At 46.5% G+C, this 17,289-nt stretch overlaps 1 protein-coding gene across 1 annotated transcript in view; it reads left to right on the top strand.

Annotated features, from left to right (window-relative positions):
- The first annotated feature begins 3,510 nt into the window (after window positions 1–3,510).
- Window positions 3,511–17,289, top strand: part of DHRS11 (dehydrogenase/reductase 11) — a 35,465-nt gene continuing 21,686 nt past the window's right edge. Inside the window, exon 1 of the mRNA XM_081945499.1 lies at window positions 3,511–3,830. Within this exon, the coding sequence (XP_081801625.1) occupies window positions 3,699–3,830 (132 nt within the window). The 5' untranslated portion in view covers window positions 3,511–3,698. The remainder of the gene's footprint in view (window positions 3,831–17,289) is intronic.

Genomic DNA, 17,289 nt, shown 5'->3' with positions numbered 1-17,289 from the left:
CTTCCAGACCCCTAATCATCTTTGTGGCTCTTCTCTGCACACTTTCTAGAGTCTCTGCACCTATTTTTTATATGCCACTAGCTGATAACCTGGCGCTAGTGGCCCAGGTATTTTATTTATCCCAACTCTCCTCCCATGAATGTCGCCGCAATTTCTAATGTTGGATTTTCCCCCTTACCAGAGGGAGCAGTTACCATGGCAACTCCACAGCGTTGCACACTAGAAGCCATTTTAAGGCAGTATGTAGAAGCCATTTTAAGGCACAACAGGATGTATCTTAACAGAACACCCACCCCAAAGGGGTGTTAGGGAAGTCTTACCCCCACAGTATTTGTTTCCAGAGAGTAAGTCATCTGTGTAACAAGTTTGGTTGAAATTGCTCGAGGCATTCCAGAGTTATGGTGGAACATACACACACACACACACACACACAGGCATTTATATATTACGTTTTATAAACCAGACCTTCTTTTTCCTCCGGCAGTTCACAGCAGCATGCACAGTGTTTACTCCCCTTGTTTCCCCCACACACAACAACCCTGTGGGGTAGGCCAGGTGCAGAAAAAAGGACGAGTCCTCAGTCGTCAGTAGAGTTTCGTGGCTGAGGATGGCTTGGAAATCCATGTTCCTTCTTCAATGACCACCTCACGATGAAGGGTTCACCACCACCCTTGAGTCAGCAAATATTTGGCCTGACACGGCTGACCGTTTCTGCCTCTATTGTGAGACCCTGCCAGGGATGGTGACAAGGTTGGGGAAATCGGATATGCCTGTCCACCCACCTGGGGCTCACCAGTCAGGACTGAATCCAAATAAAGAGGAAAAGACCCTTTTATGACCAGATCATAAGGGATCTACAGAATAACAGAGTTGGAAGGGACCTTGGAGGTCTTCTAGTCCAACCCCCTGTTCAGGCAGGGAACCCTATTGCATTTCAGACAACTGGTTATCCAATATCTTCTTTAAAAAAACTCCAGTGTTGGAGCATTCACAATTTATGAAGGCAAGTACTGTATTTTTCAGAGTATAAGACGCACCCTTTCCCCCCCAAAAAGAGGCTGAAAATCTGTGTCTTATACACGGTGTCAGCATTCCAAATATCATCCAAAATTAAATCGGAGTCCAAGGCAGAGCTTTCCTCAAAGTTCCAATTTATTAATAGAGACATGTTGGCACATCTGTGGAGAGCTCTGCCTTGGACTCTGATTTAATTTTGGATGATATTTAGGATGCTGATATTAACCCGAATCTCCCTTAAAATATTTCACCAGCAATCTTTGGAGGGGGTGCCGGCCGAGGCTGCTGACTCCCAACACTGACCTGACCAGGTTAGCGTAAAATATCAGCGAAAATGAAGATAGCGCCTTTGAGGGGAAAAAAGGCAATGATGAGTCACTTCTCTGCAAATCTTCCAAAGTGCAAAGGAATTTGTGGAGGAGTAAAATTTGAAGATTTATAGCGTCTGGAAAGATGCAGCAAGAATGGGAAGGAAAGGCTAATTCTACACACGACTGGAGAAGGCAAGATTTGGGTTAATGTCAGCGTTCCAAATATCATCCAAAATGATATTATAATATGAGATTCGTTTTTGGGAGGTTTGTAGAGTGCACAAACTTTTTTTTTGTTTAATTTGCCTCTTCAAAACCTTGGTGCGTCTTTATACTCTGGTGCATCGTATACTCCAAAAAATATGGTAATTCCACTGAATTACTAATCCAATGCTCTTTAGAAGGCCAGATCCTGAAGATGAAACTCAAATGCTTTGGCCACTTAATGAGAAGGAAAGACTCCCTGGAGAAGAGCCTCATGCTGGGAAAAACGGAGGGCAAAAGAAGAAGAAGGGGACAGCAGAGAAGGAGGTGTCTGGATGGAGTAACCGAAGCAGAAGGCATGAGCTTAAATGGACTCCAGAGGATGGTAGAGGACAGGAAGGCCTGGAGGAACATTGTCCATGGGGTCGCGATGGGTTGGACAGGACTTTGCAACTAACAACAATTCCACTGATTGATTGTTCTAACTGTCATGGAATTTCTCTTTAGTTCTAAGTTGGTTTTCTCCTTGATTAGTTTCTAACCGTTGTTTCTTGTCCTGTCTTCGGGTGCTTTGGAGACTAGAATGACACACACACACACCCTTCTTCTTTGGGGCAGCCCCTCAAATATTGGGACCCAGCTATCATGTCCCCCCTTTTTCCTTCTTTTCATCAACCTAGACACCCCCAATTCCAGCAACCGGCCTTCCTCTGTTTTAGCCTCCAGTCCCCTAAGTATATTTGTATTTATTAGTTTGTCAAACATGTACAAGGAGGTTGATCCTAGGTAGAGGCAGATGTAGGGTCTCCTGCTTGGGCAGGGGGTTGGACTAGATGACCTGCAAGGTTCCTTCCAACTCTTGTTAATAGCAGGTATGCATATAAACATGGATAGGATGAACAGAAGAAATATAGGCCTGCTGGTGCGCTTTACAGACCTCTTGGGAATGGGGTGAGGTCCACGGTAGACAGTTTGAGGTTAAAAGTTTTGGGGCTTTGAGGATTTAACAAGGGAGTCAGGTAGATCATTCCAGGCATTGACCACTCTGTTGCTGAAGTCGTATTTTCTGCCATCTTAATATCTTGATTCATTCATTCATTAATATCTTGATCAATTCATTAATTAATATCTTGATCAATTCATTAATATTTCAATTAATATTTAAGATATTAATGAATGGATGTATTAATATCTTAATTAATATCTTGATTCATTCATTAATATCTCGATTCATTCATTCATTAATATCTTGATCAAATGATTAATATCTTGACCAATTCATTAATATTTCAATTAATATTTAAGATATCAATGAATGGATGTATTAATATCCTAATATCTTGATCAATTCATTAATATCTCAATTCATTCATTCATTAATATCTTGATCAAATTAATATTTCAATTAATATTTAAGATATCAATGAATGGATGTATTAATATCTTAATATCTTGATCAATTCATTAATATCTCAATTCATTCATTAATATCTTGACCAATTCATTAATTAATATCTTGACCAATTCATTAATATTTCAATTAATATTTAAGATATTATTGAATGGATGTATTAATATCTTAATTAATATCTTGATCAATTCATTAATATCTCAATTCATTCATTAATATCTTGATCAATTCATTCATTAATATCTTGATCAATTCATTAAAATTTCAATTAATATTTAAGATATTAATGAATGGATGTATTAATATCTTAAGGCTGGCTCATTCCCGGCTGCAGAGGAGGGAAAGGAACCAGCCTGGCAAAAATGTAGGCGCCCGGGCAGGTCGGGTCGCCGGCTAGGAGAAGCCTCGGGGCTGCCCGGATCTTCGCCCCCTTCCCACGCGTGGAATCCTCCGCCGTTGCCTGGCGCTGCTCCCCGGGCGGGAGGCGGAGGCGGCCCGAGCCGCTGGCCAAAGGCAAGGGGAACTTTCAACCCTGCCCGGGGAGGGGGCCGGAGCGCTTCCCCGCCTCCTGCCGGCTTCCCTCGCCAGCCGAAGGGCGAGGCTGCCCTTGGAGAAGGAGGCAGGCAGGCGAGTGCGCCGGTCGGTTCCTCCGCCTCCTTCGCCGGACGGGCTCCAGCGCTTCGGGGAAGGGAGGGAGCCAAGCAGGCAGGCGAGGAGGCACGCCGGGGCCGGCAGCGGGCGCGGCTCGGGGGCTCATGGAGCGCTGGAAGAACCGGGTGGCGCTGGTCACCGGCGCCTCGGTGGGCATCGGAGCGGCCGTGGCTCGGGCGCTGGTGCAGCACGGGCTGAAAGTGGTGGGCTGCGCCCGGAGCGTGGACAAGATCGAGGTAGGCTGGAAGGGAGGGAGGGAGGAGGATAAAGAAGAAGAGAAAGGGAAGGGAGAAAGGAAGAGAAAGAAAAAGAGAGGGTAAAGAAGAAGAGAAAGGGAAGGAAGGAAGGAAGAGAGAAAGAAGGAAGGAAGGAAGACGGAGGGGAAGAGAAAGGAGGGAGGAAGATGATGGAAGTTTGACGGAGGGGGAGAGAAGGAAGGGAGGAAGAGTTAAGGGGAAGGAAGGAAGGGGTGAAAGAAACAAAGGGAGGGAGAGGAAGAGAAAGGGGAGGTGGAAGGAAGGAAGGAAGATGGAGGGGGAGGGAGGAAGAGAATGGAAGGAAGACAGAGGGGGAGGGTGGGAGTGAAGGCAGAGAAGGAGGGGGAGAGAAGGGGGGAGGAAAAGGGAAGGAAGGAAGGAAGGAAGGAAGGAAGGGGTGAAAGAAATAAAGGGAGGGAGAGAGGAAGAGAGACAGGAGAAGGAAGGAAGGGGAGCAGGAGAGAAGGGAGGGGGGGAGGAAGGAAATGTGCGGAGGGAGGGTGAGATACAGGAGCATTTACAAAGAAAAGAATGTCAGAGACAGAAGGAGCGAAGGAATGAATGAACGGAGCCATGGAGGGAGGGAGGGTGGAAGGACCGCTTTTTTGGAGAGGAGCGGGGGTCTCCTTCCTCTTTTCCACTAGGAGAAGGCCCTAAGGCTTCCAGGGAGACTTCTGACATCCCTCCCTCCCACCTTAACAACATATCCCACCCCCTCCACTCCACTTCAGGCAGCCCAGAGATGTCGGGCCTTGCGTTCTTGCAGACAAAGCTTGGGAGGATGGATATTGGGGTAGAGGGAGGTTTGGGGTGCATATAATAGGGACCAGGAAGTGGGGGAGAAGAATATTACTGACTGGAGAAACCTAAGTGTCCTCCCCCCTCTATGGGTGGGTGGGAGGCACCCCATGGCTTCTTGCAAAAAACAGGGGAGAACCGGAGGGATCTGGAGCAGGTTAATGGGGGGGGGTTAAATAGAAGGAAACAGCACCATTGTTCTCGAGGGGCCGCCCCTCTTTCCCCCTTTGTTGGAGGGAGGGAGAATTTAGACATCTGTGGGAACAGTGACCCCCCCCTTTTACTCTTTGTAGGATCCTTTTTAAAAGAAGCCGTTGTCTTTGGAAATAATTCCAGAAAAGAGAGAGAGAGAAGACAGGAAATAAAAGCCTTTATTTCCACCCCATTGTGCTGTCAGATGATATAGGGGGGGTGGCCACCACTGGCTGAGGAGTCTCCCAGAAGTCCTGCCATTTCTTGCTGATCAAAGCATGACACTCACTTTCCCCCCCCCCCCTCAGCGGATGTGCAGGTGACACCGATTTGCAGTAACAAAGTGACGCCTTAGGACAGTGACAGCTAACCTTTTTCTAAAGGTGTGCCAAAATGGTGTGTGTGCGCGAGCTATCGCAGGCGCACGCATGCCCACCTGCGCATGTGTGCACGACCCTCCCCAATGCGTGTGGGAGTTTTCGTCCCCCCCCGGCTTTCCTCAGGGCTGGGGGGAGGCTGTTTTCGCCCTCCCAAGGCTTCAAGAAAGCCTCCGGAGCCTGAGGAGGGCAAAAAACAGCCTGACCGAAAGTTCGGGAACAAACTTCCGGTTGGCCCATTGGGGCAATTTTTCAGGCTCCGGAGGCTTTCCTGAAGCCTCGGGAGGGTGAAAATGCCTCCCCCAGCCCTCTGGAAGGCTGAAAATCAGCTGGCTGGTGCGGGTATGCGCACTGGAGCTGAGCACTGCCGTGTCGGCAAATATGGCTCCTCATGCCACCTGTGGCCTTAGGAAGTGTTCCTTCCCCCTCCCTCCCCATTTGTAGTTCTTCAAATGTCTGAATGCCTGCTTTGGTTGGAAATCAAGGCCAAGCGTTTCTGACCTCCGGAATAATTAAAGACAATTGAAAGGGAAACGTTGGGAGTCGTGATGGAGAACCTGCGCGTGGCAGAGGTGGCATGAAGAGCCCTCTCTGTGGGCAGACACGCCGTTGCCAGTTGCTCTTCTGGTTTCCAGCACACATGCTGGTCTTTTTTTGGAGCGCCGAAAAGTGGCCAAAAAAAAAAAAACCACCCAGAAAAGCCACCTTTGGGGGATGTTTTTCGGCCATTTTTGGGCCAAAAACTGCCCACAAAACAGCTTGAAAACAGCCCTGAGAGACAGCTTGAAAACAGCCCTAAAAATGGCCTGAAAAAATTCCCCCAAATGCCCAAAAAACAGGCATGCGTGTGCCAGCCAGCTGGTCTCTGGGTTTCTGGCATGCACACTTGCATGTATGCACATTACGGTTTGGGCACTCAGTGCCGAAAAGATTCGCCGATTTGGAGCATCGGATTTTCTGCTAGAGAGTCCCAGCTCGTCTACTTTATTTCTTGCTTTAACAGCCTTATGGGCACACTGGAATCCTTCAGATGTTTTGGAGAGGCAGGTTGGTCTAGCGGTTAAGGTGCCAGGCTAGGAGACGGTGAGTTCTAGTCTCACCTTAGGCATGAAAGGCAGCTGGGTGACTTTGAACCAATCACCAGGAGACGGTGAGTTCTAGTCCAGGTATGAAAGGCAGCTGAGTGACTTTGGTCCAATCACCAGGAGATGGCAAGTTCTAATTCGGCTTTAGGCTTCAAAAACTGGCTGGGTGACTTAGGCCAGTCATTCTCTTTCAGCCCAACCAGTGGTGGGCTTCAAAAATTTTTAGAACCTCTTCTGTAGGTGGGGCCTGCTTTGTGGGAGTGGCTTGCCAGCCATGTGACTGGGTGGGCGTGGCCAACTAGTGAAACTCACTTAACAACGCTCTTGCTTAGCAACCAAAATGTTGGCTCAGAAACTCTGGCATTGAAGTCTGCCAGTCTTAAAGCTGTCAAGTTACAAGACCCTTGCACCCCTAAGCCTTTAGGAAAAAAAACCCAGGGGTGTTCAAACTTGACAGCTTTAAGACTTGTGGACTTCAACTCCCAGAATTCCTCCTCCAGTCATGTTGGCTCAGGAACTCTGGCATTGAAGTATACAAGTCTTCAAGCTGTGAAGTTACAAGACCCTTGCACCCCTAACCCTTTAGAAAAAAAACCCAGGGGTGTTCAAACTTGACAGCTTTAAGACTTGTGGACTTCAACTCCCAGAATTTCTCCTCCAGTCATGTTGGCTCAGGAACTCTGGCATTAAAGTGTGCAAGTCTTAAAGCTGTCAAGTCACAAGACCCTTGCACCCCTAACCCTTTAGAAAAAAAAAACCAGGGGTGTTCAAACGTGACAGCTTTAAGATTTGTGGACTTCAACTCCAGAATTCCTCCTCCAGTCATGTTGGCTCAGGAACTCTGGCATTGAAGTGTGCAAGTCTTAAAGCTGTCAAGTCACAAGACCCTTGCACCCCTAACCCTTTAGAAAAAATAATCCAGGGGTGTTCAAACTTGACAGCTTTAAGACTTGTGGACTTCAACTCCCAGAATTCCTCCTCTCGCTCTTCATCTTGATGATGTGCCGACGGGTGGGTGGGTGGGCGGGAGCTGGAACCGGTTCTAAACAGCACTGTAGATTTGTGGAACCTCTTCTATAGAAGAGGTGAGAACTGGCAGGAAAACCCACCCCTGAGCCCAACCCACTTCCCAAGATTGTTGTTGTAAGAGGAAGGAGTGCTAGGTATGTTCCTGCCTTGAGTCACTTCTAAAGATAATAAAGACAAGATAAATATCTAACCGATAAATAAATAAAACCTAATGCATATTTGGCACGGTAGATATGTAGCTTTTCAAGCAAGAAGCAACATGAACATACAGTGTGGATGACAGGGACAACTGCAATGCATGAAGATGGTGGAGATTATGGTGGAAATCTGTCTATTATTGAATAATTGATAATTACCTGATAAGTAACAGAAAGTTGTTCCCAAATTTATTGCAAAGGGAACAGATGAAGTATAATCTTCTTGGATTTGCTCAGTTGACTTAGGTCTTGCATAGTTGTCCCTTGAGCGGTCTGGAGGTCTACTGGCTTACCTTTCAATTAAATTCCTCCTTCTCTTCTTCTTCACCACCATCATCATCATCACCATTTTTGAGTGATCTCTTTGTTGTGGCCTGCCAGCGGCCGGCACAACTGGCACCAGATTCGGACGGTGAGGAGTTGGGGAGGAGAACATGGGCCAGTCCTGAAGTTTGGGGAAGGCTCTGAGGAGGGCTCTGGGTCAGAGGCAGAGATGGGTCCAGGGCTGTCTGACAGTTGTCAGCTGCCTTCGGAGTCAGACATCAGTGAGGAAGAAAAACAGCTGGAGCCTGTTCCCAGTGTGCGCATGCAGAGAGCTGCCAGATGAAGGGAACAGCTAAGGAACAAGAGTCGACTTGGGACTAAGGCCACAGGTGGACGATGAATGGCCCCTCCCATAGGGGATAAAAGAGGAGCGAAAGGGGAGTGGAGTTTGCAGGAGACAATGAGTTCATTCTTGTATTCTTGCCAAGTATTGCAGCATCTGAAAGATATCGGCCTGGCCACTCTCCAAGCCTGATAAAGGTCAGTAGTTGTGAACTATCTTGAAAGACGGTGGGAGAAGAAAGATTTTGCTGGAGAGGAATTCACTGTAAATTAAATAAAAAAGATTTATTGGGACAAGGACTCGGCTTCGTGCTGCTGGGGAAGCCTAGGTCAGAACGTTCTTCTTGATTTAGATCATTATTATTTTTTGCCTAAGCCAGTGTTTCTCATCCCTGGCCACTTGAAGATGGACTTCAAATTCCAGAATTCCCCAGCCACCATGCTTCCAAGATAGAAAAATGTGGATTAAACCACATCCCTACCAGATGGATTCGTAACTGGCTGACCAACCACACTCAACGGGTAGTCCTCAATGGAACTGCATCTACATGGAGGGAAGTATGCAGTGGAGTACCCCAAGGCTCTGTTTTGGGCCCAGTACTCTTCAACATCTTCATCAATGATTTGGATGAGGGAATAAATGGGGAACTCATCAAATTTGCAGATGACACCAAGCTGGCAGGAATAGCCAACACTCCAGAAGACAGGCTAAAGATACAGAAGGATCTTGACAAACTTGAACATTGGGCACTATCTAATAAAATGAAATTCAATGGTGAAAAGAGTAAGGTTCTACATTTAGGCAAGAAAAACGAAATGCACAGGTACAGTTTAGGTCCGTGATAGCGAACCGATGGCACGCGTGCCAGAGGTGGCATGCCAAGCAATCTGTGTGTGCGCGTGCGCCGTCACCAGCTGCTCTTCCACATTCGGTTGCGGGGATGTGTACTGGCCAGCTGCCGTATTCTGGGTTCCTGCATGCGTATGTGTTGTCTGGCACGAAAGAGACCAGCTGTCCGGTGTACATGCAGGTGACAGAACCTGGAAGAGCAGCTGGCCGATGCGTGCATGCATGCTCTAGTTTCAGCACTCGGTGCCAAAAAGGGTGAACCCTGGTATAGGTGGTACCGGGCTCAATAGTTGTAACTGCGAGAGGAAAGGACAAGAAGCAATGGGTGGAAACTAATGAAGGAGAGAAGCAACTTAGAACTGAGGAGAAACTTCCTGGCAGTTAGAACAATTAATCAGTGGAACAGAAGTTGCCTCCAGAAGTTGTGAATGCCCCAACACTGGAAGTCTTTAAGAAGATGTTGGATAGCTATTTGTCTGAAACGGTATAGGGTTCCCTGCCTAGGCAGGGGGTTGGACTAGAAGACCTCCAAGGTCCCTTCCAACTCTACTATTGTATTGTATTGTATCTTCCGTGCATGCACACAACCTTCCATGCATGCACTTTGCTTGTGCGTGGCCCTCCCGAGCTCCATTTTCGTTGGCAGAGGCACTGTGGATCAGTCCTTTGCTGTTTTCAGGGCAGCCCCACGGACCAGATCTAAACACCCTGCGGGTCGGATCCAGGGCCCCGGGCCTTGAGTTTGACACCCCTGGTCTATGACAATTCACCACAGTCAGCTCGCCATGACCAACCTGCCAGAGCCAACTCACCACGGCCAAGGACAACTGGACAACTCTCTGCGGGACAAGAGTTATACTAATATCAAAGAAATGATGGAATGGAATCAGAAATTTTCTGAAAGTGAGAATGATTAATCAGTGGAACAACTTGCCTCCAGAAGTTGTGAATTCTCCAACACTGGAGCTTTTTAAGAAGATAATACAATAATAATACAATAGTAGAGTTGGAAGGGACCTTGGAGGTCTTCTAGTCCAACCACCTGCTTAGGCAGGAAACCCTATACCGTTTCAGACAAATGGCTATCCAACATCTTCTTAAAGACTTCCAGTGTTGGAGCAATCACAACTTCTGGAGGCAAGCTGTTCCACTGATTAATTGTTCTCACTGTCAGGAAATTTCTCCTCAGTTCTAAGTTGCTTCTCTCCTTGATTAGTTTCCACCCATTGCTTCTTGTCCTGCCTTCAGGTGCTTTGGAGAATAGTTTGACTCCCTCTTCTTTGTGGCAACCCCTGAGATATTGGAACACTGCTATCATGTCTCCCCTAGTCATTCTTTCTCTTAAGCTGAGCATACCCAGTTCCTGCAAGATGTTGGATAACCCTTGGTCTGAAGTGGTGCAGGGCAGTGATGGTTAACCTTTTGGGCACCAAGTGCCGAAACTGAAGCACGCGTGCCGGAAACCAGAAGAGAGCAATTGGCTGGTGTGCAGCTTCCGGGTTCTGTTGCACACATGTGCACCGGCCAGCTACTCTCTCCTGGGTTCCTGGACAGCACATGCACATTCAGGAATCCGGAAGAGAATAGCTGGCTGGTGCGCATTCACAGAGGGAGGGCTCTGCGTGCCACCTCTGGCACACAGGCCATAGATTCGCCATCACGGGTAAAGGGTTTCCTGCCCCCCGAGCACGGGGTCGGACCACAAGACCTCCAAGGTTCCTTCCAACTCTGTTATTCTTCCCTTGCTGGATGGAGAATTCTGGGAGCTGAAGTCTAATCAATTTAAAGAAGACTCGCCGATGAATTCTGGGAGTTGAAGTCCACCTATCTTCAAGCGTCCAGGGTCTATAAGTCAGTGACCGTTTCCCCATCGCGTGCCAAAACCCATAATGCTATTCGTACGACCCCACATACATGCACATTTCCTCCCCGTCCCTCTTTTGGTGCGCGATGGACCGGTTTTCCCCCCCTCCCCAGGCTCCAGAGGTTTTCTAGGAGCCTGGGGAGGGTAAAAATAGCCTCCCCCCCCAGAGGCCCCCCGGAGGCTTCTGGGAAGTTTGGGAATGGACTTTCAGTTTGCCCGTAGGGCCGTTTTTCTCTCTCCGGAGCCTTCAGGAGGCTTCCCTGAAGCCTCCAGAGCGCGAAAAACAACCCAATGGGCAAACCGGAAGTTCAGAAACGGACTTGCGGTTTGAGCGTTGGGGCATTTTTCACGCTCCGGAGGCTTCAGGGAAGCGGCTGAAAAAGAAGGCCGAAGTCAGCTGGCCAGCCCGTGCATGCACGCTGGAGCTGACAGGGCAACGCCTCGCGTGCCCTAACCAATGGCTCCGGGTGGGCATTGAACAAGATTAGATCGGGCTCCTTTCCCAATTGCAACTTTTCATCTCATTTCATCCCAACCTGATTTTGATTTGCATCTATTTAATTATTTCCCGCAACGTCTGTGTTGACTTCAACTGACTCTTAAGACACCAAATCCCACGAGGAAATACAGCCGCTGCTTTGCTTTACTTCATAGTTTGTGGTCTTTCCGGTTTAATTTTAATTAAAATGAACCAATCCGGTTTGCAGTTTTGGGGTGGGAATATGGCTTGTTTCGGGCCATCGGGGTTAATATTAACCACTGCTTAGTGACTAATATTATTATACAGGTCGTCCTCAATCTACGGCCACAATTGATCCCCAGATTTCTGCTATTAACCAGTGAGATATTTGTTAAGTACGTTTCGCCTCATTTTATATCTTTTCTTGCCACCGTTGTTAAGTGAATCCCTGCAGTTAACACGATTGTTAAGCGAAACTGGCTTCCTCGTTGACTTCGCCTGTCAGGAGGTCGCAAAATGGGATCATGTGACCCTGGGAAACTGCAACCGTCATAAATATGAGCAGCCTCTGAATTTTGATCACATGACCCTGGGGAATGCTGCGAAGGTCGTAAGTGTGAAAAACGGTCATAAGTCGCTTTTTTTTCAGTGCCGTTGTAACTTTGAATGGTCACTGAATGAACTGTTGCAAGTCGAGGACTAACCGTACATCTGTTGCCTTTTTGCATTTCATCTCCTTAATTAAACCCGCCGTCCGATACTTTTCAAAGAAAAGAAATGCAAAATTAAAGCAACGGGGGATATCAACACAGGATCTTGGAGAAATTATGTCCTGGATTGGTTATATCTGTCTTCAGTTGGGAGCTCCCCATTCTCCTCCTGCAAATTTTCTCCAATTACAAGTAGTCCTCGACTTACAACAGTTTGTTTAGTGACCGTTTGAAGTTACAATGGCGTAGTGATGGGTTGCTAATTTTTTTACTGCTTCTTTGGGCGTGCTCCCACATGCGGGGCGCTTCTCCACATGCTCAGAAGTGTCCGGGAGGGTGGGCGGAGCCTCCCGCCACCACTACTACCCACCTCTGCAATGGCGCTGAAAAAAAGCGACTTCCGGCTGTTATTCACACTCACGACCGTTGCGGCATCTCTGTGGTCACGCGATCAAAAATTTCAGTCGCTTGGCAACTGACTCATATTTATGACGGTTTGCAGTGTCCTGGGTCATGTGATCCCCTTTTGCGAAATCCTGATAATGGGAAAGATTCACTTAACAACGGTGGCAACGTACCGCTAACTGAACAACTGCAGTGATTCGTTTAGCAATTGTGGCAAGACAAGTCATAAAATGGGATAAAATTCACTTAACAACTGTCTTGCTTAGCAACAGACATTTGGGGGAGGGGATCCATTGTGGTCATTTGTCGAGGACTACCTGTATATATGCCCAGGTATGACTTTAGGGTTAATTTCCTGATGGCAATTTCTGTAACAAATCAAATCCATGTTTTTGGATATGTACAATGGAAGAGAATATTTGTAGCCGAGGATTGAAATGAGGGGTCCTTGCGGTGCTCTCTGAACTTGGTTATTTTCTTGCAGACATTTCATTATCAATTTAGGTAACATCATCAGTGCTAGAAGGGAGAGGGGTTTGCTGTCTATTTATATAAAACGAGAACAAACACTCCTGAGTTAGCACTGATGATATTACCTAGTTTGGTAATGAAAGGCCTAAAAGAGAACAAGCAAGCTCAGAGAGCACCATGGACTCCACCGTTTATGTTATGTTCCCTTTCTTTGGAGGCTCTTCAAAGTTTTCTCGTTTATTATTAGTTTTATTGTAGAACCTTACATATATTTTTTTTGCATTTCGAAGTGGGGTATATAGATGGGGTTTTTTTTTAAAATCATCTTAGCTGCTCTTCTCTGAACTTTTTCCAAAGTCTCAACATCTTTTTTTTTTGTAGTATGGTAACCAAAATTGATTGAAGAAGTATTGCGGTGTGGCCTTACTAAGGATTTATAAAGGGGTATTAATACTTCACGTCATTTTGATTCTATGCCTCTGTTTATACAACCAAGGATTATATTCGCTTTTTTTGGCAGCTGCCGCACATGACTGGCTCATGTTTAACGGATCGTCCACTAGGACTCCAAGGTCCCTCTCACAGCAGGGACGTGCAGTCAGGAGACGCAGGGGAGGCAGAGCCTCACCTCTCTTCATGAAATAATATTATATAATATTATATACTATATTCAAATCCCAGTTCAAATCCCAGTAAGGGTATGGCTAGCTGATGAGAGCTAATTAGCTCGAAATAGATCTATACTAGTCTCCCTTTATTTATTTATCAGTACAAATACAACACACACATATATAATATTATATACACCTGTCCGGCCGCGCCTGGGAACTGCGGAGGCAGAAATGTTGTCGGCGCTCCTGGATGACGAAGCCACAAAAGCAATATGCAGTCGCGAGGAGCGCGCAAAGTCCAGCAGAGGCAGGAAGGTTCTCGTCGTTCCCCAGTCGCTTTCGAGGACTGTGGAGCGCGAGCCGGCGGAGCACGCTCAGGAAGGTGGGGAATGGGATCACGTGTGCTGGAGGCTGAGGCAGCCTCAGCCTCCAGCACATGTGGTCCCATTCCCCACCTTCCTGATGACGTCACCAGCCTCACCAGCCATAAACCTCACCGCACGTCACTGTCTCATAGTGACTGTTTTTGAGCTATGTCTTGCCTAATCTGTACTTTGATGTTTCCTTCCTAAATGTAAAACTTTGAGGCAATTGTAGATTTTGCTTCAGTTAAAAATGTCAACTCATAAAAGCAAGTTTCTTTTGAAACTTGGCTCGAGGCTCATGAATGAATTAGGGCACCTTTCGGAAACCCGACAAAAAAATATACTTGGAGTATCAGGTATTTACACATTTGCAAATCGGTAAAAGATCTGTGGGCTTTAAGCGGCTGAGCGGTTGTCATTTGTTGAAATGCGCCATGTTTGAGGAGTATTTGAGCCAGAGGTCAATCTAAGATTTTCTCCCTGCATATGTTTCTGCACGCATGTGTTTGTGTGCTTTTAAACTTTAACGAGGTGGGTTAAAATGTTTTCATGGCAGAGTAGCTGATAGTGCTGATTGTCTTTCTAACAGAATAACAAGAATTGGAAGGGACCTTGGAGGTCTTCTAGTCCAACCTTTTGTTCAAAAAAGGAGAAATCCTACATCGTTTGGCCCAATAATGTTTGAAGAGCAAAAGTTCCTAGCTGAAACTGAATAATTGCTATAGTTGGGGCTTAGATTTGACATGAACAGTTCTTCACGACATTTGTCTATTTTATTGATAACCCTGTCTTTATTAATACAATACAATACAATAGTAGAGTTGGAAGGGACCCTGGAGGTCTTCTAGTCCAATCCCCTGCCTAGGCAGGAAACCCTATACCAGGGGTGTCCAAACTTGGGAACTTTAAGACTTGTGGATTTCAACTCCCAGAATTCCCCAGCCAGCATAGCTGGCTGGGGAATTCTGGGAGTTGAAATCCACAAGTCTTAAAGTTCCCATGTTTGGACACCCCTGCCCTATACCGTTTCAGACAGATGGCTATTATTTTTGTAAATAATTCAAGGAGAATGAATATACCGAATATTCCTTCCTCCCGCTATTTTCACCAGAACAACAAATCTGTGATGTAGGTTGGGCTGAGAGGGAGAGTGATTGGCCCAAAGTCACCCAGCCGGCTTTTAAACCAATTAGACCAGTGATGGCGAATCCTTTCAGCACCAAGTGCCCAAACCGAAACATGCGTGAATGTGTGTGCATAACTGTGCATGGGCCGAAGTGTGCCGAATGTCCTTTTAAATGGAGACTTTAAAAAGTGACAACAGATAGTGAGCCGTGTTTTTCAAGCTTTGCTAACTTATCAACTGCAGCAATTGACTTAACAACGGAGGCAAGAAAGGTCGTAAAATGGGGCAAAACTCACTTAACAAATGTCTCCCTTAGCAACAGAAATTTTGGACTCAATTGCGGTCGTAAGTTGAGAACTAAGTGTATTCTCAAAAGTTTTTTTTTTTTTAAAAAAAGAATTTTTGGAGCTTCTCCACATTTGGTGATTAACCCTTCACCTCTCTTTAATTGATGCTATTTTGAGTAAGGAAGAAATCCTATATAATGTAGGAAGGCCCTTTTATTTTAATCCCCAGAAACCTAGGCTCCTATTCTGACCGAGGCTTCCCCAAAAAGCATGAGGCAGAGTCCTGGTCCCTTTTATTAAATGAATGTGAATTCCTCTCATTCCCCTTCAGCAAAGGCCTGCAAAACAATCTTTCAAAGGAATATTTATGACCACAAACCTTATCTATCTTGAAAATCTGCCATGTAAATATTTTCCCAAAGGGGGTGCTGTGCAAGGAAAGATTTGGCACAGAGTCTCTGAGATTCACGGACAGATCTTCACACTCCTGAAACGAATCTAACGAAGGAACGAGCAAATGAATTGTTTCTTGCAAAAGCCCACTCCCCTTTCGTTCCTCTTTTATTTCCTATGGGAAGGGCCAATCACCATCTACCTGTGATTTTACTCCCAAGTCCACCCTGATTTCTTAGCTGTTCTTTCCTTCTGACAGCTCTGCGCATGTGCACACTGGGAACAGGCTCCAGCTGTTCCTCTGCCTCACTGCTGTCTAGCTCCCTAGGCATCTGATCATTGCCAGACGGCCTCGGCCCCGTCTCTGCCTCCGACGCAGAGCCCTCGTCTGAGCCTTCCCCAGACTTCAGGACTGGCCCATGTTCCTCCCCAACCTCCTCACTGGCTGACTCCGCTGGCCGCTTGCCGGCCGCAACAGCTCCAGCCTCAGGGTGTGCTTGGATGTTTGTTTGTTTGTTTATTCAATTTATGTAGTCCTTCCCTCGATACACGACTCAGAGCGATGTATGCAATTAAAAAACAAAAGCTGCGGAAAATGAAATCTACAATATAATAAAACACAGTGCGCCTGAAGCAGTTCAGAGAACCGAAGGCCATAAATTCACAACGGGCTGCCACCGAATTCTCATTTTAATACCAGAGAAGTATTAGCTATATGGATAATTAGCTGCCTTGCGTTCATTTCCTTTCCGTGTCAAATGTAAATTAAATCATGTTTTGTTTTTCTCCTTGATGGATTTCTTTTTTTGGGGGGGGAGAATACAGCTCTCTGCCCCCCCCTCTCTTTCCAAGGAGATGGCACCCCAAAAGTTTTACAGGTAGTCCTCTACTTATGACCACAATGGAGGTTAATTAAGTACCACGGTTGTTAAGGGAATCTGCCCCCCCCATTGATTTTGCTTGTCAGAAGGTCACCAAAGGGGGTCATGGGACCCTGGGACCCTACAACCGTCATAAATACGAGGCAGTCGCTAAGTGTCTGCATTTTTGATTACCTGATCGTGGTCGTAAGTGTGAAAAGCTGTCACTTTTTTCGGTGCTGTTGTAACTTGGAACAGTTACTAAATGAATGGTTGTTAGTCGAATAGAAAGGAATGAGCTGGAAGGGACCTTGGAGGTCTTCTAGTCCAGCCCCCTGCTCAAGCAGGAGAACCTGTACCATCTCAGACCAGTGACTGTCCAGTCTCTTCTTAAAAAACCTCAAATGATGAAGCACCCACAACTTCTGGTGGCAATCTGTTCCACTGGTTAATTGTCCTCACTGCTGGGAAGTTTCTCCTTAATTCCAGTTTGCTTCTCTCCTTGATTAGTTTCCATCCATTGTTTCTTGTCCTGCCTTCAGGTGCTTTGGTGAATAATTTGACCCCATCTTATTTGTGGTAGCCCCTCAAATACTGGAATCCTGCTATCATATCACTCTTAATTCTTCTTTTCTCTAGACTGGCCAAACCAAATCCTGCAACCTTTCTTCGTAGCCCCTCCCTTCTCTTTCTCCTCTTCCTTCTCCATTTCTTCCTCTTCCCCTTTTCTTTCTCCATTCCTTCTCCTTCTC

Source organism: Natrix helvetica (assembly GCF_964273705.1).
Source record: "Natrix helvetica genome assembly, chromosome: 2".
Classification (NCBI taxonomy): Eukaryota; Metazoa; Chordata; class Lepidosauria; order Squamata; family Natricidae; genus Natrix; species Natrix helvetica.
Note: the sequence above shows the minus strand (reverse complement) of the source record. Positions and strands in the feature narration are given on the sequence as shown.